The following is a 25,231-nucleotide window of genomic DNA, read 5'->3' as shown; positions in this document are numbered from 1 at the left end:
GAAATTGCAATGTTGGCTGAGTGTGGTGAGATTGGACCTGATGTCAGTCCTGATGGGGAGGGGGCTTTGAGGCAGAAACCACTGCTGAGCAAACTGATTGTTGAAGTGCAAGATAATGAATTTGTTCTTCAGTGCTGAAGACAATCGGGATTGTGATGGTTACAGAGTTTAATAGTTTCTTAACACTCATTTTCTTTTACTGAAAGCTGACAAAAATTAGCTTGACTGAGGTGTGGGGGAGGAAGGGAGAATCCGTGCAACTCTACAGAATGGCAGCATCTATTAAAAAAATCATTCTATTTTGTTATTCTCTCTTTCAATGGGTAAAGTTAGTTACAAAAATATCAGCCAACTAGTTTGCTGATTACAGACAATATGCATCAGTTTGGAAGACGTTCTCTTTCCTATTAGCCTGCTTCACTTGGAAGGGAATTCCTGGCCTTTGCCTGGTCTGTTTCTACCAAATTGCTCACCTTTGTGAATCTGTTTGCAATATGAATATTAGAGTTCATCATAAATAATGGAATTAATCACCCAGAACATCCTCTCTCTCTCTCTCTTTACTAGCTTTGAGTCTGATGATCATGGCAATAGGAAACTGACCAGTACTGTGACCTTTCCACTTGAAGATCTAGATCTGTCCCAATATACAACAAATCCATCAACGCAACAACTGAAGTATCATCTTTATGCTGTTGTGGTAAGTAACTTTAATTGATCTTTTTCTGATGATTAGGCCTCACTTGTCCTTGCCAATCCAACTTATCTGTTTCAGGAATATTACCACTTCTACCAAGACAGGAGGCCACATAAAGTCAATAAAGACATCAATCCATCTCAGTATCTTCTCAAACATTGCCAGAACAAGATGTCCATGTCTTACAAACTATATTAAAAACTGCAGATATCTAAAAGTGATTACTGTACATACAAATTACAAACTGTCAAAACTGCTTTCGTATGACCATTTTAACAAAAGTTTAATTGTTGTTCAGAGGGTGGTTCTGGACCGGAAGGGTAGAGGTCACCCAGATCCCAAGGACAAAGGGAGATAAAAGGATGAAAGCATGCACTAGGAATTTGATGTTGCCATCAGGGGCTGGGCACCACAATACAGTTGTGCCATAACATCATGAAAGGAAGTCTTGTGGTGTGAAAGATGAGTAAAAAGGACTATTTCTTTGAGGCATTGGAATTGTTTTTGGAAACAAACTTTGTTTCTCACTATTGATTGTGTGACAGTAGTTTATTAAAAGCTTTCAGCAAACAACTATGCATTGTGCTCTGTGAGAAAGGAGTAACATACAAAAAGTACCACACAGTGAGTGACTGATTAGTGCTGTTGGTTGAGCAGGGAAGTGTTGTTTGGATACTTTTCTATAGGAATGTAAAAAGCAAGAGGCACAGTCAATGCTGGGAAATTGCACACAGCCGAGGAATTAGAGCCAGTGGGTACCAATTTGCCTGAGGCTGGAATATAGATGACGCAAACAGAAACTACATTTCTAAACAGCATATTAATTTGGCTCACAGTGTCCCAACAAGGTAATTGTATCTAGAGGTTTATTTTTAATAAAAGTTGTTATTTTTTCATCAAGGTCTCATTGATTTGATATTTGGACGCAGTTCAGGTGAATTTCCATTAACTTTGACTTTTTCTTTCAACAGAATCATACAGGCACCTTAGACAGTGGTCACTACACTGCATACTGCAAGAATCCAGTTACACAGAACTGGCATGAATTCAATGATGCAAAAGTGACCAGCATTTCTGAGCAGAAGATCCAGTCACCAGCTGCTTATGTTCTTTTCTATAATTGTGTCAATTTTCAGTGGGCGCAGTAATACTATCTCAGACAGACTACAACAATAAACTGTTTCCCTATAGTCCAGTTTTCATTCTGTACTTGCCTATGAGGGCAGCACGCTATATAAATTATGTAATTAATTCTTAACTTAAAGTCATGCTGTTATTTTATCTGTTATTGTTGAAATGGACTCGAGCCCATGGATTAAAGGTATTCCCTCTGCAAAAAGTCTTTGGTGCATTGTGTGATCAGCTGTATTTATTATTAAACAGCCTATTAGACTTAGAATTAGCCAAAAGCACAAAAGGTTGAATCAGGTCGGTCTACCCTAATTACCTCTGCAAAAGCTGACTAACAACTTACTGGCTATCTGCCCTGTGTCATTGTCATTGTTTTCACCACTTTAAAGCTGCATTAAGGATCAGAATTCTAGCTTATTTATTAAAAATTGAAACTAATTTTCTACTCGGCTTAAATTTAGAACAGAAATTTTAACTAGAAGCATGGCACGCCTGTGTGTTGCACAACCAGGGACGTGGCCATTTAGTTCAACAGATCCTGCAAAATTGCCACTGGTTTGACCAGTTTCAGCACCAGATTTTGCACTGCAGTGAATCCATGAGCTGAGCGTTACAGGGACATAACACTTTTATACATGGTCACCCCACAGCTGAAGGAAGTGCAGTCAGAGTCCCTCATACCCTCTAAGTGAAAGAAGAAAGGAAGCAGGCAGGTAGTCAGGCAAGTCCCAGGCTACGTCTCACTCAGGAATGGGATTTTGTGTTTTGGAAAACAGTGAGTGATAGTTTCTCTGGGGAATGTAGCTACAGAACAGCTACACAGCATTTATTTTTTTGGCTGAAAATCCTTGCTAGCAAAATCCTAGAGGTTACCATTGATAGCCACATAAACAGCACAGCTGCAAAGACATGTCCAGGTGTATAAAAGGCACAAGTCTGAAGAGACTATTCTCCACTGATGAATTAGTACCACAAACTATAGCAGGCCATCACCATCCAAGACAAAGCAATCTTTACCCCCATCAACACTTTAAAATGCAATGCCCTTTACTTACAGGCACAACTTATCTGCAGTGTGAACCAGTTGCAATGTGTCAAAGTTTTTTCAACAATACCTGCCAACCCTAAAGCCAGTCCTCTAGCTGGGCAAGGACAACAGGCATGAGAGGGGAGAAAAGAAACAAAAGGCAAGATAGCTTGGAATTTGATTTAACAAGACCAACACTTCTGCCAGGAAGGGGGAAACTGCAACTCAACAACGTGGGGGCCATTGCCTCATGGTATTATTGGTGAATTGTTAATCCAGAGACCCAGGTAATGTCCTGGGGACCTAGGTTTGAATCCTTCCACAGCATAGTGGAATTTGAATTCAATAAATATCTGGAATTAAGAATTTAATGATGACCATGAATCCACTGCTGATTGTCAGAAAATTCATCTGGTTCACTAATGTCCTTTAGGGAGGGAAACTGCCATCCTTGCCTGGTCTGACCTACATATGACTCCAGACCCAGAGCAATTTGGTTGACTCAACTGCCCTCTGGGCAATTAGGGATGGGTAATAAGTGCTGCCTAGGCAGCGATGGCGTCATCCCATGAATGAAGAAAGAAAAAAAAACGCAGCACTCTGGCTAAATGGACTATAGAATATTCACACAAGCCTGCAGTCTAATGCCAGCCAGGTCCTTAGCCTTCGTCCAGCACAGTACAACCCAAGAATAAAATCAAAAAACTAAAAGCAGATAATTCCTGCTAGTAAATGACCATTCACTGTATCAAGCTCCATCTACCAACTGACTAACTACCCACAGCCCACACACTTCAAATGTATAAATCATGGGCAACTTCATAGAAAAATGTAACTGGAGTGCAACAGCAATATGATTGGCACAGAGGGATAACAAACAGCAAATGGGTGCAAAAGGGTGAAAAAATGACATGGTGTTTAATATTGAGAAATGTGAAATAATACACAGCAGTTTGAAAAATAATGATCATCAAATAAAAGATGGGTCAGTAGACAAGTCAGGTTAAAAAGACCCCAAAGTTAATTAAAACATTAAATACTGTCACACTGTAACTGCATTCCAAAAGAAAATAAAATATGCAATAGATACAGAAATAGGTGGAGGAATGTTTGTCCGATAAATCAACCATATGACTGTGCATGAAACTTGTTACCATACAAACTGGAGATGAAAATAATTTTAAAAACACTTTAACATGTCATCTCAATTGTAATTATTTGTGAATGAGCCAAGTAATTCAGTTTCCACTTAACCTCTGTACTAAAATGAAAATGCACAATTCCATGCAAAGTGTTATTGAAAAAGCATATAAAAATATTTTACTTTCGCTTGTCAATCGCACAGGGCCACAGTTTCTCATGCAAGACTGGTTAAATATCAACAGAAGACAGTACGAGCTGTGAAATAAAATTTAGATCTGATCTTAAGTAATTTTTCCTTAGATACTTGGCCAGTTTCTTTCCCCATTTTGCATCCCCATGCGTGAGATATTTATTGTGGGACCACAGAGATTTGCAGGAATATTGACTACATTTATTGCAGTGCAAATTATCAAAAATATATCAGACTTTAACTGTGTGACAGCAGCACTTCACCAATAATATTAGTGTAGCAATACTACATTTAGCCATGGGTGAGGGGACAGTTTAAAAGAACATCTGTCATTCAATGAAACTAATGTAATGACGTTCTCCAAATTTTGCAAAAAAAAAGTGACTGATGTTTCCTCAGAGCAACAGACCTGATTACTTCTGCAATATTTCTAAATCGACATCCATGAAGGAGGAATTATAAAGTTAGTTTGGTGACTGAGTTTTCAGATTAAATGCCTGGCTTATTTAATTGAAATTAATTTTAGATTTCATTTTGCATCAGTGCATTTTATGGTGAAGTAGTTGTAAAGGAAATTAACATGTAAGAAAAGTTATTAAGCACACTGGAATTTCCAAACAGCAATTAAATTTCAGTTGCAAGTTACCAGCATCATGAAATTTTTGATGACAATCTGGGAGGAATACAACAAAATTCTTTTTATTCTTTGAAGGTAAATGTAGGTGACCCTACAAGGTGCACTGTGATGTAGCAGTGCCCTTGGTGAGAGAAACCCTGAGACGCATTGATCTAAAATAGCTTAGGACATAGATAAGGATTGCAAGATCACAGACAGTACTAAATCAATACAGTTTGAAACAACACTTTTGAGGTCTGGCCTAAGCTGACCTAAACAAATTACTGACGAAAATCATTTTTCAGTGATGTCCAAAAGTCGAAAGGTATGCTTTGAGTGCAATCGCTCACCTGCCTGAGTTTCTGCTTTCAGCTATTGTGATATAAAGCCAAAACCAGAGAACGGGAAATCAGGCAGGATTGATCCAAGAAACCAGAGAAGGACCTCCCATCCCTGACTGTTCCACCATTCAATCTGGCAATGGTTACTCTAAACTTCAGTTCCATGCACCTGATTTAGTTTTGTAATGCTTAATGCCCTTTACCAATCTCAACTTTACAACATTGGGCATGTTTTGTTTTAAATGGCTCCGAGCAACAAGTTCCAGTGTCCTTTGTGTGCAAAAGCACTTCTTGAAATCAGCCTTTATTCTGTACTCTCCCAATAGAGGAAATAATCATTGATTTGGTAAATGGCAATCCCTTAACATCTTAGAACACCTCAACTAGATTTTACATTAACCTTCTATGGAATACCAACCTATTCTATGCTAACAATCCTCAATCCTTCCAGATCAGTATATTTTAGTAAATCTGTAATGCACTGCATTCCCTCCAAGCCCAATATATTCTACCCAATATGCAGTACTTCAGCTGAGGTTTAACCAGAGCTCTGGGCACTGTACTCTAGCTCCCGTGATAGAAAAGGCCAACATTTCATTAGCTTTTCTGAACTTCTAAACCAAAGAACCCAAGAACTTCTACAAAGTCTTGGAAATCCTGTCAATGTTGAGCAATGAAAGACAGGCAAATATAGGGTAGAAATGAGCTCTCAATTTCTCCATACAAGCATCAAAGGCATTGCAAACAGCAAATGAATGAATGATTGATCAAACAAGTAGTTGTGCAGTTACACAGTAACTGCAGTTTAGAAACCCAAGATCAAGGATCACCCCATTAACAACATACTGTTCAGACCTAAACTGTTAAAGGAAAGTATATTTGATACATTTCATGCCTTTTGCAAAAGTCTGAAAATAATTAATTTGCAATATAACTTGAGATCAATCTGCTGTATCTTCATTTAAACACCTTTACTGCAAGGTTACTTCAAATAGGACTATTACTTTTTAAAACTATTTATATATTATATACATACACAATTTGTGCAAGTCTGCAATCATTATGTACAGATACAGATACAGATACATTCTCATCTATTCAGATTACTCCTGGTTATTTTCACAGTACAGAAAGATTCAAATATAGTTGAGAAAGGCCATTTTAACAGGAACAAATCATTTAAGATTTATGCCTTGTGGAGTTACAAAGATCTTATGAAGGGCAATATGTTCTGGCTCTTCAAACCACTGCAGTTACAAATGCAGACCAGTAAACAGGATATTTGACATTCTTATAATCATTCTAATTAGGCAGTTAAATGTTACATGACTAAAAATCATTTTTCTGGTAAAGTACAAAGGGCAAGTCCATCTGGTAAAGCTCTAGTGTTGCAAGACCACAAGGTCTTTTTCAAAACAGCTGGACATGCTGCTAATGTTCCTGGTCATACGACCAACATTAATTAATATTGGCGCAAACCATATGGAGTGTCACTTTGGAAATTCACCACATTGAACCCTGCTATGTAGCTAAATCAACCACACGCAACTCCAATGAGCTGTAGAAGAGAATGTAGGCTGCTGATGATCTCACTGAAGAAGGAGATATTTCTGAAACATCTTGATCATCAAACTTGAACCAGCGCTGTTTCACAGCATTCTTGCAGTAGGCTGTATAGTGTCCTCCATCTAGTCCTCCATAATGGTTCTGCACAAATTCAAAAATAAACCTAGTGGTTAACATCAACTACTTTATGAAGGTTAATGTTACTGCATAGCCAGGCACTTTCAAGCTTTCATAAAATCTTGTTAGCGTGGCAATATTTCTCTTTTTGGAAAGGCCCAATAAGCCCTGTATATTACAGATTTCAGAGTGGTAGCTAGATCTAATTTTCTTCACTTTGTTTTCACTAAGATCTGACAGCAGATGCGTAACATGTCGTGTAACACAGAGGCCATGATTAACTCTGGATACATGCTTTCAAGTTCTATTACAGCAGATTGTGAATCAGAGTTTGGTTACCAAAATAAACTTGGAAGTTATCAGTCATGGGAGGGAGACAGCTGTTAGCTTATCATTTAAAAAAAAGAACTGGTGCCCTTTAGGGGAAAAAAAGCCTATGTACATAACCAGTATGTTACTTGTGATCCCAGTCTTGTACTATATGACTAATTTATAACTAACTGTTCTCTAAAAAGGAGATGAATGAGCCACCTGGATCTATAAGCTGCAGCCATTCACCAGAACTCCAGCCTTGCCTGCAATGCCCATACCTTGTACATGAACTAAAGAATGATAAAATTAGCTAATCAACATCTGGAAGGAAAAATTGTTTTAAAAACATCAGTGTGTACATAACATCTGGGCAAAGATAATAAAACCATTTTACTTAAGGCGCTGTTTTCCAATAACAAACTGCCTGAGTTTGAAAGAAAATTACAGAATCCCCCCGTGTATAAAGTAATCGTTGAAATATAGCAATATGCAAGAAACTGCTTTGGATTAAAGCAGCTTTTCAGCTCATTTAGTTATTTTTTTCTAGAATTTACTGTGAAATAAACTGAACTATTAGTGTCATCTAATACATTTCTGTGCAATGTCACAGAATATTCAAGTAATGGCAAAAATATCTTGCCACTATCCACTTCCAGTTAACTTTATTTCCCAATTATAAATTCCTCTACTCAGATTGGTCATGGAAACTGGCCATGTTACTGTGGCACTAACTACACTATTGCAGAGTTGGCAGAGTCGGCCCTGCCGTATCCAATGGCCGCGCTGCAAAAGAGCTTCTTTCCTTAGAATAACCCCACCCACTGGCTCTGAACGCAATAGGTCTTGATCAAAGCACATACAAAATAAACACACAATGATATTGAAATGGGGCATGAATAATATTAAAGTACACTATTCTGACGACCTCTGATCTATTTAAAGTCTACACCTTGTTTTTTTTCTCCTTATGCAACCAGACAAGAGACAGCCTGGCTATAAACTAATGGGTCTCGGATCTGGCCACGTCCATCTGGTGGTGGACCATTTCCTTCTTATTCTTTTAATTGGATGACTTCATTTCTCATTCTCTTCAAGATGTCCAAGGATATTTTTGTCCTCAACTCACATCTAAACAATTTCCAATTTTAGTTATTTGTTCTGTTTGAATGTCAAAATACAAACCCACAGGCACAAGATCTCAAGTCTCCCCTCCCACCACCTCGAAGATAGAAGTGGAGTTTGCAAACCTCAAAATCTTGCTAAAATACAGCATTGCAATTATTCCACATCAGCTCTTGCCACTTCTCTGGCATTCATCAATTTGTTAAAGTTCTGACCTATGCTGAGGAGAAAACGTGACTTGAACTTTATTTAATATCTAAAACTGGGCACAGAAACCAACTAGCAGAAATAGCTTTATTTTAAAATGTGTAAATAGGGAAAATAGAAAGATTGTGGCTAAGAATACAGGAAAACTATTAACATTAACTTCGGGAGGGTAGAATTCATCCCAGCGCAATCATTGTGATTTAGATTTACAACAAACCCTTATGCCAACTTAACCACGACCCCAAAAATTTGTAAATTATAAAAAGAGTGAGAATTTATCCATTTACCGACACGGCAAATAAATTGTATCTTTTCACATTGTTCCTGGGGCCAATTATGTAGCTGAACAAGTCCAGATTCTCCAATGGAAAGTCAACGTTTGTCTGCAGCTTCTGTTTCCATCTCCCTTCATAAGAGAATCTGTGAAAAATACAACAGAAGTGAGATATAGTACTAGACAATACTGAGCAAGACAAGCTTGGCAAATTGACACTAGATGTTCGGCTTTGCTAATTGTGCTTGCTGTAATGAGGAACATAAGAACTAGGAGCAGGAGTAGGCCGTCTAGCCCTTCGAGCCTGCTCCGCCATTCAATAAGATCATGGCTGATCCTTCGTGGACTCAGATCCACTTACCCGCGTTCTCACCGTATCCCTTAATTCCTTTATTGTTCAAAAAAAAATCTACCTTTTTTTAAAAACATTTACTGAAGTAGCGTCAACTACTTCACTGGGCAAGGAATTCCATAGATTAACAACCCTCTGGGTGAAGAAATTCCTTCTCAGTTCAGTCCTAAATCTGCTCCCTCTAATCTTGAGGCTATGCCCTCTTGTCCTAGCTTCACCTGCCAGAGGAAACATCCTCTCTACTTCTATCTTATCTATTCCCTTCATAATTTTATATGTTTCTATAAGATCCCCCCTCAATCTTCTGAAAAAGGAAGGAATAGATCTCATACTTTCTATAGTTTTGTGATTTACATCTACATAAAAAATAAAGAAACAAACATTTTTTTCTCCCACTGGAAGCTTATAGCTCATGTTACAGTCCATAAGCATGAGCCATCTACTGTCTCAGTCACGCAGCAGATACCTATCAGTCTCTGACGATGTATCAAAGTCCCAGCAACCTTGCCCTTTCCAAGCAATCACAATTTCGAAGATTGGATAGTGATCAAAAGTACAGTTTGGCTGAAATGTCCATAACACAGCCTGACACGAGCAGGCAGTCTGATCGCACTGACCCCAGTCTGGCCTTGTCATAGAACAGCTAAGAACACAGATCAGCCTGGGACACAGGGCATTTTCTCATGGGTCAGAACGGTGACCACACTAAAGGAAACGCACCGTTTTAGATGTATCAACAGGATCGGAGGCAGTTTCCAGATCTCTAGCTTCTTTGTTGAGTCCCTGTGCGCTTTGCAATTGCTGCAGTGGAATCGGTTATTGTCTGTCAGTTTCTCCTCTTTGGAAAACAATTTGAGACAATCCTTCAAAACAGAATGTCAATTTCGATTAAAATTTGAAGTAAATCCATTGGATACAATAATCAAGATTTTTGTTAAAAGACACTCTTCAACCCCTTAAGAACTAATTTGTGTTATTAACATGCGTCACTTGCAGGGGGACGAGCATGTTAGTGGAACCAGACATTAAAACTAAAATGATAATTAACAACAAAGATGAACCACCACTGTCCTCTCAGCAGCAGACTGGGAACTTTCCATCACTGTCACAATGGTGCACTCACCCATAATCCTTTCAGAAGAATATATTCAAATGTCAATTTGGTTTAAATCTCACATTAACATTGAACAATACAGAAACATAAGAAAAAGTAAACAAAAATGTCCACAAAACTGAAGTGGAAAATGACTGCTCCAAAAATATTTCATGCAATGCTCTTGATTAAAGGCCTCCACTAAATGATTTCCCTTTTCTATAATTTTCTCCCTCGTCTCTCAAGATTCTGACCCAATTTTCCAGGTTAACACTATAAAACACCGCATTCATAAGAGTACCGCATTCTTGTTTTTCAAGTCAGGCATTAAATTAAGGCACAACCTGCTTGATCTGGCATATATGAAGAATCCCATGCCAATGAACAGGGGCAGGGAGCTCTTCCAGGCTCCCAGCCAACACACCTTTAATCAGTAAATATGACCACAGGTAATTCAGTTCAGTACTGTTTGTGGGCATGTTGCTCATGGTTTCCTTACATTACAACAACATCCCTTCAAACTAATTCCACTGATTGCAAAGCACAGTGGGATGCCCTGATAAATTGCTCAGTAAATGCATGTTCCAATTAAAAAGTGCCAGCAGGTTATTCTCTCCACTACACACTGAGTTACCATTCCACCACATGTGCACATTCAACACAGATTGCTGGATAACAACCAAAATCAAGAACTCACATTATTCCCACAATCACAGGAACTCTCAGAATCTGAGAGCCACGAATACAGCTTCTTATTTTCTAAACAAGCAGGACACAGACCAGGCTAGAGGCAAAGTCACAATCAGACCTAATCAGTCAGAGCTGCACCATCTGGCTGGGGAGGGGTGAGGAAAGAACACAAAAGACATTCACACTTTTCAATGATTGCAACCTTAGAATAAGCTCAAGCACTTTATATTCCTGTCTTCTTGGTGGTGGGGACTGGGGACTAGTAAGGCATGGAGGTCAACAATAAAGCTCAGTCACAGTTAGAATCTTTTCTCTCTGTCCTGAAGAAGGTGGATTGTGCAAAGTTCACATCCACAGGCACATTCTTTCCGACCTAATGATCTAACAAAATGGCTCTCCTTGATTTACATCTAAAAAGTGTGACAGCAGGAAATTTAACTACAACAGGACCACAATTGAGCCTAACCATATGGGTCACAATTTTTCCATCTGACACCTACCCCACCCTCAACCATTAAATGAGAATAATATAAATTTTGAACAAAAGCAATGAACAAATAACCTGTGAAGCTTGTGTAAATATCTTACCTGGAGAGAACATTTGCTAGATGATGGAAGTGGCAAAGATAGATACATAAAGGCTTCAAATGTTCGAGACCTCTTATGACAAGTCAGACACTGTACAGTTGACTTAAACTGGCCTTGGAACAAAGCCACAATAATGGACTCATTGAGTAGTTTGTGCTTTTGCCAGGCTAAATCTGCTGCCCTTGTGTCATCCAAGCTATCTGTACTTTCTTCTTTGTATCTCTTCCGGTCAGCCTGAGAGAAATTAGAAAGGAGAAATGTTAGTTCCAGATTAGGAGTACATACTTACCTGGCACACCGAGCTGATCAAAGAACAGGTGAACTGACCCCCCCATTCACCAGCAACAACTGAATATTTGGCATGTGGGAGTAGAAGGTCAGGATATCCTTACCAGACGGATAGTGAGAGCTATATTACAACCTACAAGTTATCTTCATATGACCACTGCATTGCTTCACGGTCAGAAAGACCAAAATCAGACTATTCTTATCCAACGTGGCTAAACATCAATCAATCACAACACATTCACTCGGGCAGCAGCTTTTAAAAAATTTTGGTCAAGAGAATGTGGGCATTACTGGCTGGGCAGAAAAAAAAAGCTGCAATCTTAGTAGATGTGATGAATTCACTTGAAGTTATAATGATCTTCAGAAAATCAGAAAACTACTTACTGATGCAATAGAAAAGGCTTTTCATCTGTGCCTATATGGTAAGTTGACAATCTGTGAGCTCAAAGATTGCCTCTAGCCCAATTCACAAATTTAGCATAATGTCTTTACTTAACTGATAAATAAAAGAAAACACCAGCAAATATGTTGTCTTCTGCTGCATTTTTTTTTATATAGGACAATACATCAGGAACAATATTTTTCATTTTTGGTTGCTGCAGTTGCAGTCTAAGTATAGCTGGAACCCAGCATTAGAGTTCAATCTGATACTAGAACAAAGGAGCGGCAACTCTTTGGAGAAGAAGCCGGATCTTAATGGCTTTAGAGGTTCAACATTAGTAGGAAGCTAACATTTCTAAAGTTGTGTAAACACTTTGTTAAAAGAAACAATAAAACCAGAAAGACTATTGCAACTATAAAGTCAAAAATTACTGAACAGGAGATGACCATTTGTCCTCGGGCATGTGCCATTTCATTTAAAGCCATATTCTGCACCTCTCTTTAAAAAAGCCATGATTAAACAAGCCAGAGAGAGACACAATCTACACATTCTCCAAACCGTGCACACTGCAACAATGCTACTGCATTGTCAACTCTTACTTTATTGAGATCTTCATGGAGTCCATCCATTAGAAACAGAAGCAATTCCTGGGAATCTTGTTGCACATACCCTGCAAACGTATCATTTATTTTTCCTATGCGTCCCTTAAAGTCCCTTGGACTGATGCATTTATATTGACCTGACCACAAGCTCTTCATTATCACACCAAACTCTTCAGCCACCTCACCTTTATGACCAAGAATGTTTGACCTATCAAAAAAAAAATCAAATTGAAATTATTCACTTTACACAACAAGCCTTCCAACAACATCATAGAATCCTTACAGTGTGGAAACAGGCCATTCAGCCCAACAAGTCCACACCACCCACTCCGAACAGCATTCCACTCAGACCCACCACCCCACCCTTTCCCTGAAACCCTGCATTTGCCATGTCTAATCCACCTAACTTACATGTCCTTGAACACTATGGGACAATTTAGCACAGCCAATCCACCCTAACCTACACATCTTTGGATTCACTGGAGCACCCGGTGGAAACCCACGCTGACACGGGGAGAATGTGTGTGTGGAGTTTGCGCAGTTGCCCGAGGGTGGAACTGAACCCAGGTCCCTGGTGCTGTGAGGCTGCAGTGCTAAACACTGAGCCACCGTGCCGGCCCGTGTGACATGATTACACTTTAGTAAATGCAAAGGGAGCAATACATAGTCTAGTTACAATCAGAGAGATTACAGCTTTAAATTTCTAAGATTTCATTGTGAATTACTTAACTACTCCATAACACCATAACACCCGGGAGTGGAAGTAGACCATTCAGCTTAGAATCTGCTCTGACACTCAATGGCATCATAGCTGCAGGTGGCATTTGTTAGCACTGATTTGGGTGGCAACAGGGAGTTTTTTTTTAGAAAGATTGGCACTGTGAGGTTAGGACTTTCAGCAACAGCAATGCATTTCTAAGTCAGGATGGTGCGTGGACTGGAAAGGCACTTAAGTGGTGGCCCATGAATGGGTGTTCTTTTCCTTCCAGGTGAAAAAGCCGGTGATTGGACAAAAAAAAGTGACATTTCTTTCCAAGATAGCCTTGTATAACCTGTATGTTTGTCCTCAGCAATGTTAACTAGGTAAAAGCACTGTAAACATAATGAATTGTGAATCGGAATCACTCATTTATTGACTGTCAAAGTTGTCTTTTTAAATCTAAAAGAGATAGGGATTAAGAATCAACATACGTTGCTCATCTAATTGATGATCATAACTATTCCAAATATGGAACAATCGTGGGATGGTGGTGGAGAGACAGGAAGTGTGTTGAATATGGCTCCCAATCTGCCTGGCCTTTTAACTATTCCCATTAAGAGCCATTGGAGTAAGAGATTTTGTAAAAAGAGTTGGCTGTTTGGCTTTCTTCATCATACTTTACTTTCTAAGCAACACTACCTGAAACTATCCAAAAGTTTATAAATGAATGTTGGATGTTAATTTGGACAACAGGCAGTGTTTGTGCCCAACTGTTTCAGCTGTAGCTGTAGCACTCAAACCTCAAAATCAGCAAATTGTGGATTTATATCCCTCTCCAGACAAAAAACAAAACAAAAAGAAAATCCAAGCTGACCTTTCAGTGCAGTACTGAGGGAGTGGTGCATGTCAGAGGTGCCAACTTTCAGATGTGATGTTAAATCAAGACCCACCTTGCTTCTCAGCTGGATGTAATCTTTTTCCATGGCTGCTATTTTGATGAGAAGTTATTCGCAGTGACCTGATCAGTAATTAACCCTCAATCAACATCACTTCAAAAAAAGTTCTGGTTATTAGCCTGTTTGTGGGAATCTGTTGTAATATAGGAAGCCCAGCAGTCAATTTATGCACAACAGCCACTAGACTTCAGCAGCAATTCACTGACTGTAAAGCACTCTGGGTCACGGGAAATGCTACACTAATGCACAACTTTTTTGTCTTTCATCACAACATGACATCGCTTACAAGTGGTAATTGTTACCTGTTAATATCTTGTTGGTAGAAATTTTTATTGAAGTACTCTGCCAGATGAGGAGTATTGCACAAACATTGCAAAATAGAATTCATATAGCAGGTGTTGCCAAGGTTTCGCAGACCAGTCAGTGCTCGCCCCATCCCACCATATACAGGGTTCAGGTTTCGGATTTGAGAAGCAGAGGGGCTGGAGATTTCAGTTTTGCTGTAGCCAGGGGGCCTGCAAAAGATGAAAAAATTTTTAAAAAAAAATCCATTTAATTTAGGGCAAGGACTAGTGACTCCCTAATTACTCAATTATCAAGATGCACACTTAAATTCATTACAAAAAGATTATACTATTCACAGTTTGAAAATACACACTAACATGGACAAAGTTCAGATTTTGTATACCTTTTACAGGAAACTCTGCTTATAATTATTTGGATGTGGTAATTCAAAACCATCATGAAACAATTATTGCAAGAGATCACATTTGTAAATTGGAGATTTACCAAAAAAAAGTTTGGATTGAGATGGGAGTATGGTGGTCGTGGGGGTTGAGAGAATGAGCAAACAAGTTTATCTTTGCAAAGTACAGTTTTCTGAGTAAATAAAAACTGTAAGAATTGCGGATGCTGTAAATCAGGAGCAAAAACAGAAGTCGCTGGAAAAGTTCAGATCTGGCAGCATCTGTGAAGAAGAAATCAGAGTTAACATTGGAGTTCTAAGGAAGGGTCATCGGACCCAAAACATTAACTGATTTTTTCTTCACAGATGCTGCCAGACCTGCTGAGCTTTTCCAGCAACTTCTGTTTTTGTACAGTCTTCCGAGTGTCAGGTCCACAGTGGCAATAGTGAAAATGCAGGAACAAGTAACTGGCCCAAATTGTGAACAGAACATTAGTGAATAAAATCTTAACTTGCACCTGAGAAAATGAACGTGTCAAGTATATTGTTGACTACAGACAATAGCTTGAAAATAATTAAAAGAACCTACTTGGTTTCCCGATTGACTCTGGGCACTATTTTTGTCGTTGCTTTGTTTTGGTCTTCTTGAACAGTTTGAGCAATATCCGGTGAGGAGAACGAACGTTTTAACTTAGGAACGTCAACGTCAGTTGCACTTCGTGGTTTGGCTTTGTGAGTTGGGGGGGTTGCAGGAGGAGTAATTGATGGCACCATTTCAGGCGGATACATATGAACAGAGTTAGTTGGTGAATGATAGTAACGGTAGGTTCCAGTCACCACATCAAGAAACTGAAAAGGAGCAAATACAAGGTGTAAGGTTTACTTAAAAGATTAGATTTGTCTTTTGTCTACCACAATACCAAAGTGACATTTACAATGAAAATTAAAAGATATGATCTTACTAAATTATGGAAAAAAAGTTGGCAAAACTTGCATAGCGTTATTTATTTGCTCAAAGCTGTCCTTGTTGCAAATAACAGAAATGACTGCCTTTGCATAAACATAAATAATTTATTGCAGAGTTTACAACTTGGATTGCCACAACTGCTTCATTCCAATAGTGATCTTGGCGGAATTAAATCTAGCTTGGCACAGACAGGATGGGCTGAATGGTCTCTTTGTGTGCCAAACTTTTCAATAGTTCCAATAAGTCCATTCATCAGAAACAAAGCACTTTGGTCCAAAATGTTGTGCTGCACAGCTGCTGTTAGAATTCCATATATTGAGTTATTTATTGCAGCTGTTATTTCCACAAGACAGTAATTAACAAAATGAAATCCTGAGCAGCATCTTTTTGGGGAACAGATGGTTTGCTCATCACTAGTCTACCTGTGATAGAGCAGTCCATGAGCTGATAGGAATCATGTTTGCCCTCTCCTATTTGCTTAAAATTTGAGAATGGTCCCAGAGGGGCGCTTGTGGCACAGCAGTAGTGTCCGTACTGAACCAAAAGACCCCGGTTGAGGTCCTGTCTGCTCCAGAAATGTGTAATAACATCTCTGAATGGATTGATGAGAAAACATCAGAATCTTCCCAGAATTAGGCAGGAAATGCAAATGAATCCCTTAAAAGAAAAATGTTTTTGCACAAAAATCATAACCTGGTTACTGTACCTTCATCCATCCGGGTGGTAAGCCTGGAACTGTTCGGCCCATTTCCTCACTTCTTGCCCTGGTTAATGTATCTCTATGTTCCTATATTAAATAAAAATTGATCTTTAAACATCTTGGTGCAGATGACCAAAACAAAAAAACAAAAAAAAAATTCTCAGCAACAAAATTATTCTCACAAATCAAGCGCATATATTCCACAGTTCCAAAATACAATTAGGAAACCGACCAAGTGGTTCGGATGAGGGTTACAGGCAGCATTTTCTCACTTTTTGAAGAATAAATTGTCTTTTTTGATTATGTTCTTATTTATAATTTCAAAACTATTACTGTAAAAGCACTCTCCTACCATTGCCAGTGGTACTTTCAGGGTGTCTAATTACAACATAACTCTACACAGGCACAAGTGGAGATCTCGAGACTTGGACACAAAAGTAAAGGCTCACTAAAGTGTCAAGAACAGGTAAACCCTGGTTAGACCATCACCAAGTACCGAATAGTGCTCAGCACTGCAAATGAACAGGGAAGTGCTGACCTTAGACAGAATGCAGTGAGATATTTACCAGACAAGATCAGGAGTCCAAAGATTAAATTACAAGAAATTATGTAAACTCAGTTTGTTTATTCCACACCCACTGTGTTATTTGCACTTGGAATGTGAGGATCACTGCCAAAGGTGACATTTACCATCTATTCATTGACTGTTTTTGGGCTGGTGTGTGTGGCATTGCTTAGCTCTGCCTGTAAAATGATGCTTCTGCTATTTAGCATGTGTACAGCCATATCATAATGCCACTGGGTCAACAGGTAGACCTGGTGCTGCTTCTTGCAAGTTCTTGTCCTTTCCTCATTGAACTACAGTTAGACAGTGAGCTCAATAGCCCTTTTAGAATGACAGATCTACCAGATAAAGGGGAGAATGGAGCAAAACACAACTTTCCCATTGATGGCCTAGAGCACCTCGTGGAGATGTAGGGATATTTTGGAATATATCCTATTTGTTAGCAGTAGTATCTCACAATGCAAAAGGAGGTGCTTCTTCCTGTACCATGTGCAGAAAGCTAGAATTCCCTGCACAGATGTGGCCATGCTAAAAAATTTCAAGGTCCCTTGCACTTAAACCATCCACACACTCCAAAGAGAAACAATTTGAGTATGTAGAGCTGAGGATGTCCTCAGAACAATACAGGCCTTCACCTCCACAGGAAGTCACGTGGACTCCCATAACAGACACATGCAGCGGCAAAATGTAAAATGGCAAAGTCAAGGCTCAAGTAGGCTTTTCTTCCTCCTGTTGGTTCACACATAACTGCCCTAAAACTGGCCTTATGGGCTGTCAGTAGTGTTGCTACTGAGCCTTTGGTAATGGACAGTGAAGTTACATGCAGGTACAGAAGAAGCAACACAAGGCAAATGGAATAATGGCCTTCACAGCAAGAAGATGGAGTATAGGAGTAGGGATGTCTTGCTGCAATTACACAGGGCCTTGGTGAGACAACATCTGGAATACTTAGTGCAATTTTCACCACCTTATCGGAGGAGATCTGTGGGACTTCTCATTGAAATCCCAATTTCTAACAGGACTACACAGGATAGGTGTAGGAAAGATGCTCCCAAAGATAGGGGACAGATCTTCAGAACCAGGGGCCACAGTATAAGGATAGGGGGTAAGATTTCTTCACCCAGAAAGTGGTGAGCCTGTGGAATTCACTGCCACAGAAAGCAGTTGAGGCCAAAACATTGCATGATTTCAAGGAGGAATTGAATATAGCACTTGGGACTAAAACGATCAAAGAATTTGTGAGGTAAAGCAGGAAGTGGCTATTGAGTTGGATGATCAGCCATGATCATAATGATCTACTCCCCTAATTTCTATTGTTTGTATGAAATGTAAAAATGGGCACAAACATACAATTCAGTTCAGCAGGTTACACTCATTACAGTAGAATAGTTATAACATTGGTGTTCCTAAAATGAATAATGATCATGGTTGTAACTTTACCTTTATTAGCACTTCTTTATTACATTTTTGAAAAAAACAAATATTTCTAAGTGAAGTACCTGTTTCTCTAAGTTTGTGCAATGGGGGCCTTCCAGCTCAGAGACTGATTGTTCACCACCACTTTTCCTTGGATCGGCTTGATCTCTTATCTGACTTTCAATTTTGCCTTTTTCTTCTGATGTCTTTTTTTGCTCTGCCAATCTTTTCCTTTCTTCTTCTTTTTGCTGGCTGTCTTCACGTTCCTGTGCTCTCTGTTCCTCATTATCTTTGCGCTCTCTTTCTTGTTCAGCTTTTATTTTGAACTCTTTTTCCTCCTCCTCACACTGCTCTTTTTCTATATGCTCTTCTTGCCTTTCTCTCTCCAATCTCTCTTTCTCTTTTCTTTCTTCTTCCTGCCTTCGTTCACGCTGTTCTTTCTCCTTTCTGGCCTTCTCACCAATTAGGGCTGCTTCAGCATGAATCTGATTTCTTTCTTCATCAGTCAGTGAATGCTGTGATTCTACAAAGGGCTTTGTTGACCGATCAGGAATCACTGGTCCATTGTGAACAGGCAGATTGTCAGCACCAGCAACCTCTGATTTAGGCTGATGTTGATTAGGTTGTTTCAGTGGAGGTTTTTTTGTTCGATCAATCTGTTTAAATACACAAAAGCACAATTATCTTCACTGTAATTTAGAATCTTACAAAGACATTCACTTAAATTGAACAATCCGAGATGTGTTATTCAACTCACGTACAAAGGGAATTGATGCAAAGATTGCGAGTGTAACTGTGAGCAAAGAAAAGCAACGTGTGTATTTATACATAACCTTTCACAATTACAGGATACCTCAAAAGCACTCTACAGTCAATGGAGTGGGGTCACCCTTGACAATAGGAAATAGAGCAGCTTTGCTCATTGCAGCACCCAAAAACTGCAAAGAGATAATGATCAGAGAATGCACTGCTCATTGTGCAAACTGAGCCTTCTGATCTTGCAACCATCACACTTAGGGGAACCTGGATTCTTAGCTTCATGATTCATCTGAAAATCAGCACTGCAATGAAGTGAGAGCCTGGATTTCTGTACCCAACTACTGGAGAGGGTCTTGAACCTAAAACCTTCTAACAAGACACACAAAATGACTACGCACTAAGACATGCCTGACATCCAAACTACAGTTTTATCACCAAACAGAATTGGGTAGATAATAACAGTTAGGATTCTCTGTATATTTTCAATCTTAAATTGCACAATCAATTCAAAATATAACAGCAGTATGTGGGTTCTCCAGAAATAGAAGGAGAAATGCACAAAGTCTCTTTGGTCCCTTCTGTATGCCTCCAAATGGTGGGATACAGATCAATAAATTCCGAAAAGGACTTCAATAATAGCAATTAAGGCGTGGAATGTTTGTAAAAGAGTTGTACAAAAATAGACAGAATTTCTTTTGCAACTTACATAAGCATTTACTAAACCATACCTCCAGGCTATACAGATGCCAACTGCCACCCTTTTGAATAAGTGGAAACTAATCGGTGTCCAAAATTCAACAGAAATAACATTCACACCACATTAGTTCCAGACAAGCACCAGTGCTAAGAAGAGACCATCTAACTATCTCCATTTGGCACTCAATGGCATTCCCCTCACTGAATCCATCATCAATACTATCACACTGCAGTAACAACATCCCGGGAGTTCCAATTGGCCAAAAACTACATTGGATCATACTTATTACAGTGGCAACAGGAATAGGTCAGAGGTTAGGAATCCTGCTGTGGATAACTCACCTCCATCACCAAAGCCTGTCCATTTTCTACAAAGGTACAAGTCAGGAGCGTGATGGAATTCTCTCCAGCTAAACTGCAGCTCCAATAACACTCGAAGTTTGATGCCACCCAGGACAAAGTAGCCTGCTTAAGTGACACCATATCCATTCTCAATTACACCTTTGAGGTGAAAGCAGAGCATAGGATATACAAGACGTGATACAGAAACTGACCAAGGCTCTTACAACAGTATTTCTAAACCCATGACCTCTGCCTGAGAACACACCACCTCCTAACGTCATCTCCAAGACAAAGACGACAATATCTCAGCTATCTATAAGAATAATAGGGTTGTAAAGGTAGGGGATTTTAACTTTCCAAATATAGACTGGGACTGCCAGTGTTAACGTTTTGGATGGACAGGAAGTTAAGTGTGTACAATTACATTTTCTCATTCAGTACGTGGATGGACTTACTAGAGAAGGAACAAAACTTGATCTGCTCAAGAAATAAGGCAGGGCAAGTGATTGAGGTGTCAGCGAAGGAGCCCTTTGAGGCAAGTGATCATAATTCTATTAGTTTTAAAATAATTATGGAAAAGTATAGACCTGTTCTAAAAGTTAAGTTTGAAATTGGAGTAAAGCCAATTTTGATGGTATTAGGCAAGAACTTTCAAAAGTTTATTGGGAAAAGATATTTGCAGGAAAAATGCCTTTAAAAATTAGACAAGAGTTCAGAGATATGTAACCAATAGTGTGAAGGGCAAGGCTGATAGGTGTGGGGAATGCTGGATAGCTAATAAAAAAAATTGAGGCTCTGGTCAAGAAAATGAGACACGTCAGGTATTGACAGCTGGGATCGAGTGAATCCCTAGAGCAGTATACTCATACTGCCCTCATGCTCAAGAGGGCAATCAGGAGGGCAAAAGGGGAATTTAGATAGCTTTGACAAATAGGGTTAAAGAGAATCCAAAGAGATTCCACAAATACATTAAGGTCAAAAAGTAACCAGGAAGTGAATAGGGCCCCTTAAAAGATCAATGTCTATATATTTAGACTAGTGAGATAGTAAATTAGTATTTTGCATCAGTATTTACTGTGAAGGAGGATATGGAAGCTGGAAAACGTGAAGAAATAAACAGCAATATCTTGAAAACTGCCCATTTTATGGAGGGAGGTGGTGCTGGACATCTTAAAATGCATAAAAGTGGATTAATCCCTGGGACCTGATCAGGTGTTTCCCAGGACTTTGTGGGAAGCTAGGAAAGTGATTCCTAGGCCCCTTGCCAAGACACTTGTATCATCGATAGCCATGGGTGAGGTGCTGGAAGACTACAGGTTGGCTAACGTAGTGTCATTATTTAAGAGAGGTGGTAAGGAAAAGCCAGGAACTATAGACTGGTGAGCCTGATGACAGCGGTGGGTTAGTTGTTGGAGGGGATTCTGAGGGACACAATTTACATGAATTTGGAAAGGCAAGGACTAATTAGGGATAGTCAACATGACTTTGTTCGTGGGAAATCATGTCTCATTAACTTGATTGAGTTTTTTTTGAAGAAGTGGACATTGTCTATATGGACTTCTGCAAGGCATTCAACAAGATTCCACATGGTAGACTGGTTAGCAAGATTAGATCATATGGAAGTCAGGGACAGTTAGCCATTTGGATAGAAAATTGGCTTGAAGGTAGGAGACAGAGGGTGGCAGTAGAGGGTTGCTTTTTGAACTAGGGGCCTGTGACCAGTGATATGTTGCAAGGATTGGTGTTGGGCCCACTGTTTTTTGTCCTTTATATAAATGATTTGGGTGTGAATATAGGAGGTATGGTTAGTAAGTTTGTAGATGACACCAAAATTGGTGGTGCAGTGGACAGCGAAGAAGGTTATCTCAGAACACAACAGGACCTTGACCAGATATGCCAAGGAGTAACAGATCGAGTTTAATTTCGATAAATATGAAGTGTTGCAGGTTGGTAAGGCAAACCATACACAAAATGCTAGGGTCCTGGGGAGTGCTGTCGAACAAAGAGACTTTGGGATACAGGTTCATAGTTCCTTGCAAGTGGAGTCGCAGGTAGACAGGAACACTTGCCTCATTGGTCAGTGCATTGAGTATAGGAGTTGAGATGTCATGTTATGGCTGTACGGGACAGTGGTGAGGCCAGTTTTGGAATACTGCATTCAATTCTGGTCTCTCTGCTGTAGGAAAGATGTTGTTAATTTGAAAGGGTTCAGTAAAGGTTAACAAGAATGTTGCCGGGTTTTTTTGTTAAAAAACCCTACGGTGTGAAGCAGACCATTTCGACCCATCGAGTCCACACTGATCATCCGAACATGATCCCACCCAGGTCCACCCCCCTATCTTATCCCTGTAACACTGAACTTCCGATGGCCAATCTACCTAACCTACACATCTTTAGAATGTGGGATGCTAACAGGAGGGCCCGGGGGAAATCCATGCAGACAGGGGAGAACATGCAAACTCCACAAAGAGTTGACCAAGGCTGGAACTGAACCCAGTTCCCTGGTGCTGTGAGGCAGCAGTGCTAACCACTGAGCCACCATGCTGTCCCAGTGGGTTGGAGGGTTTGAGCTATAGGGAGAGGCTGAATAGGCTTGGGCTATTTTCTCTAGAGCTTCGGAGGCTGAGGGGTGACCTTGTAGAGATCTATAAAATCATGAGGGGCATGGAGAGGGTACAAAGTCAGATGACATATTTAAGACGAGAGGAGTAAGATTTAAAAGAGAGCTAAGGGGCAACTTTTTCATGCAGAGGGTAGTGCACGTTTGGAATGAGTTGCCAGAAGTGGTGGAGGCTGGTATAATAACCATTTAAAAGTCATCTAGATGAGTACATGTATAGGAAGCGTTCACAGGGATATGAGGCAAACGGGGCTAATTAATTTGATATCTGGTCAGCATAGATGAGTTGGACCAAGGGTCTGTTTCTGCACTGTACACCTCTGACTCTATCTGGTCCTAACTTCCTTTCCTTCACTGTGATGGGTTGTATCTTACTAACTCTTCGCTGATTCCATTGAGTGTACATACAATAGATGGGCTGCTGCACATCATCAGCTACTCAAGGGCAATTAGAAACAGACACTAAATGCTAGTCTAGCCAGTGACATTCACAACCCATGAATGAAGAGAAAAAACCGCATTCAGTTCAAGGTTCAATGCTAGAAGTGAAACTGAAACCTGCTCATTGCTGAAACTGCTAATTGAGTAAAAAGACTTTTTTTGTTAAAAATCATTCATTGGATTTGTATTAATGTCACGTTATTCACTTTTGCAGCAAAAACAAGCAGATTACCTGAATGAGTATAAATTAAATATGCAATGAGGCCTGGGTATCCTTGTATGCCAATCATTAAAGGTCAGCATGTGGGTTCAGCAGGCAGCCAAAACAGCAAATGGTACGTTGGCCTTCACAGTGAGAATATAAGAGCAGGGATGTCTTACTACAATTATCCAGGGCTGTGGCGAGGCCATTCTTGGAATATTGCATGCGGTTTTCATCTTATCAGAGGAAGGTTGGTCTTGCTACAGAAGGAGTGCGGTGAAAATTTACCGGATTGATTACCAGGATGGTGGGTCTGACAAATGTAGACAGGTTGAATTGGTTAGGATTAGATTCACTGGGGTTCATAAAAATGAGGGAGGAATCTCATTGAAGCCTACAAAATTCTAACAGGGCTACTCAGGTAGATTCACGATTGATGTTCCTGATGGCAGGGGAATCCAGAACGAGGGGTCACAGTCTAAGGATATGGGCTAAACATTTGAATATTGAGAGGAGGAGAGATTTCTTCACTCAGACAGTAGTGAGCCTATGGGATTCAATACCACAGAAAGCAATCGAGGCCAAATGGTTGAATGATTCAGAGGAGTTCTGATATAACTTGAGGATAAAGGGATATGGTGGAAAAAGCAGAAACAGGCTACTGAATTAGATGATCAACCATAGCCATAATGAACAGTGGAGCAAGTCTGAGGGGCTGAATGCCCTCCTCCTGCTCCTATTTTTCTGTCGCTGGATGTGGATGTCGCTGGTTAGGCCAGCATTTACTGCCCATCCCTAGTTGCCTTGAAATGCTGGTAGTGAACAGCCTTCTTGAATCACTGCAGTCTATTTGGTGCAGATACACCAACAATGCTGTTGGGGAGGGAATTCCAGGATTTTGACCCATTAACATCGAAGGAACAGTGATATAGTTCAGAGACAGAATAATGTGTGGCTTGAAGGGGAATGTGTAGGCAGTGGTGTTGCCATGGGTCTGCTGCTCCTTGTACCTAGCCTATAGTGGTCATGGATTTGAAAGGTGTTGCCCAAGTAGCCTTGGAGAAATTCTGCAGTGCATCTTGAAGCTAGTACACACTGCTGGTCCTCAGCATCGGTGAAGGAGGGAGTGAATGCTTGGGATGTAGTGCCAATGAAGCAGGCTGCTTTGACTTGGAGTGTTGTTGAAACTGCACCCATCGAGGCAAGCGCACGCTATTCCATCACTTTCCTGATCAATGTCTCGCAGATGGCAGACATGCTTTGGGAAGTCAGGAGGGGGATTACTTCCTGCAAAATTCCTAGCTTCTGACTTGCTCTTGTAGCCACAATATATGGCTAGTCCAGATCAGTGCCTGGTCAATGATAACTTGAATTTCCCCAGGATGAGCTAATAATTGATTTCAGATATAAAATATGGAGACTAAGTTAATCATTCATTGAAGGA

At 39.9% G+C, this 25,231-nt stretch overlaps 2 protein-coding genes across 7 annotated transcripts in view; one reads left to right on the top strand and one right to left on the bottom strand.

Annotated features, from left to right (window-relative positions):
• LOC109917930 (putative ubiquitin carboxyl-terminal hydrolase 50) overlaps window positions 1–1,998 on the top strand; it is a 28,656-nt gene extending 26,658 nt beyond the window's left edge. For 2 of the 4 annotated variants that reach the window (XM_048616064.1, XM_048616065.1), the window contains exons 6-7: window positions 568–700; window positions 1,669–1,997. In XM_048616064.1, the coding sequence (XP_048472021.1) occupies window positions 568–700; window positions 1,669–1,845 (310 nt within the window). In that variant the 3' untranslated portion in view covers window positions 1,846–1,997. Of the gene's footprint in view, window positions 1–567; window positions 701–775; window positions 1,110–1,668 lie in introns of those variants that run through there. The other 2 variants (XM_048616067.1, XM_048616066.1) reach the window with 2 other exon arrangements.
• A 1,756-nt stretch (window positions 1,999–3,754) lies between these two features.
• Window positions 3,755–25,231, bottom strand: part of usp8 (ubiquitin specific peptidase 8) — a 42,062-nt gene continuing 20,585 nt past the window's right edge. For all 3 annotated transcript variants that reach the window (XM_020517822.2, XM_048616093.1, XM_048616094.1), the window contains exons 11-19: window positions 18,811–19,383; window positions 16,753–16,833; window positions 15,669–15,928; window positions 14,697–14,909; window positions 12,736–12,946; window positions 11,467–11,700; window positions 9,816–9,958; window positions 8,757–8,889; window positions 3,755–6,852 (exon numbers count right to left, since the gene is read on the bottom strand). In XM_020517822.2, coding sequence (XP_020373411.2) covers window positions 6,667–6,852; window positions 8,757–8,889; window positions 9,816–9,958; window positions 11,467–11,700; window positions 12,736–12,946; window positions 14,697–14,909; window positions 15,669–15,928; window positions 16,753–16,833; window positions 18,811–19,383 — 2,034 coding nt within the window. In that variant the 3' untranslated portion in view covers window positions 3,755–6,666. The remainder of the gene's footprint in view (window positions 6,853–8,756; window positions 8,890–9,815; window positions 9,959–11,466; window positions 11,701–12,735; window positions 12,947–14,696; window positions 14,910–15,668; window positions 15,929–16,752; window positions 16,834–18,810; window positions 19,384–25,231) is intronic.

This window comes from Rhincodon typus, chromosome 33 (assembly GCF_021869965.1).
Source record: "Rhincodon typus isolate 14 chromosome 33, sRhiTyp1.1, whole genome shotgun sequence".
In the NCBI taxonomy this organism is placed as follows: Eukaryota; Metazoa; Chordata; class Chondrichthyes; order Orectolobiformes; family Rhincodontidae; genus Rhincodon; species Rhincodon typus.
Note: the sequence above shows the minus strand (reverse complement) of the source record. Positions and strands in the feature narration are given on the sequence as shown.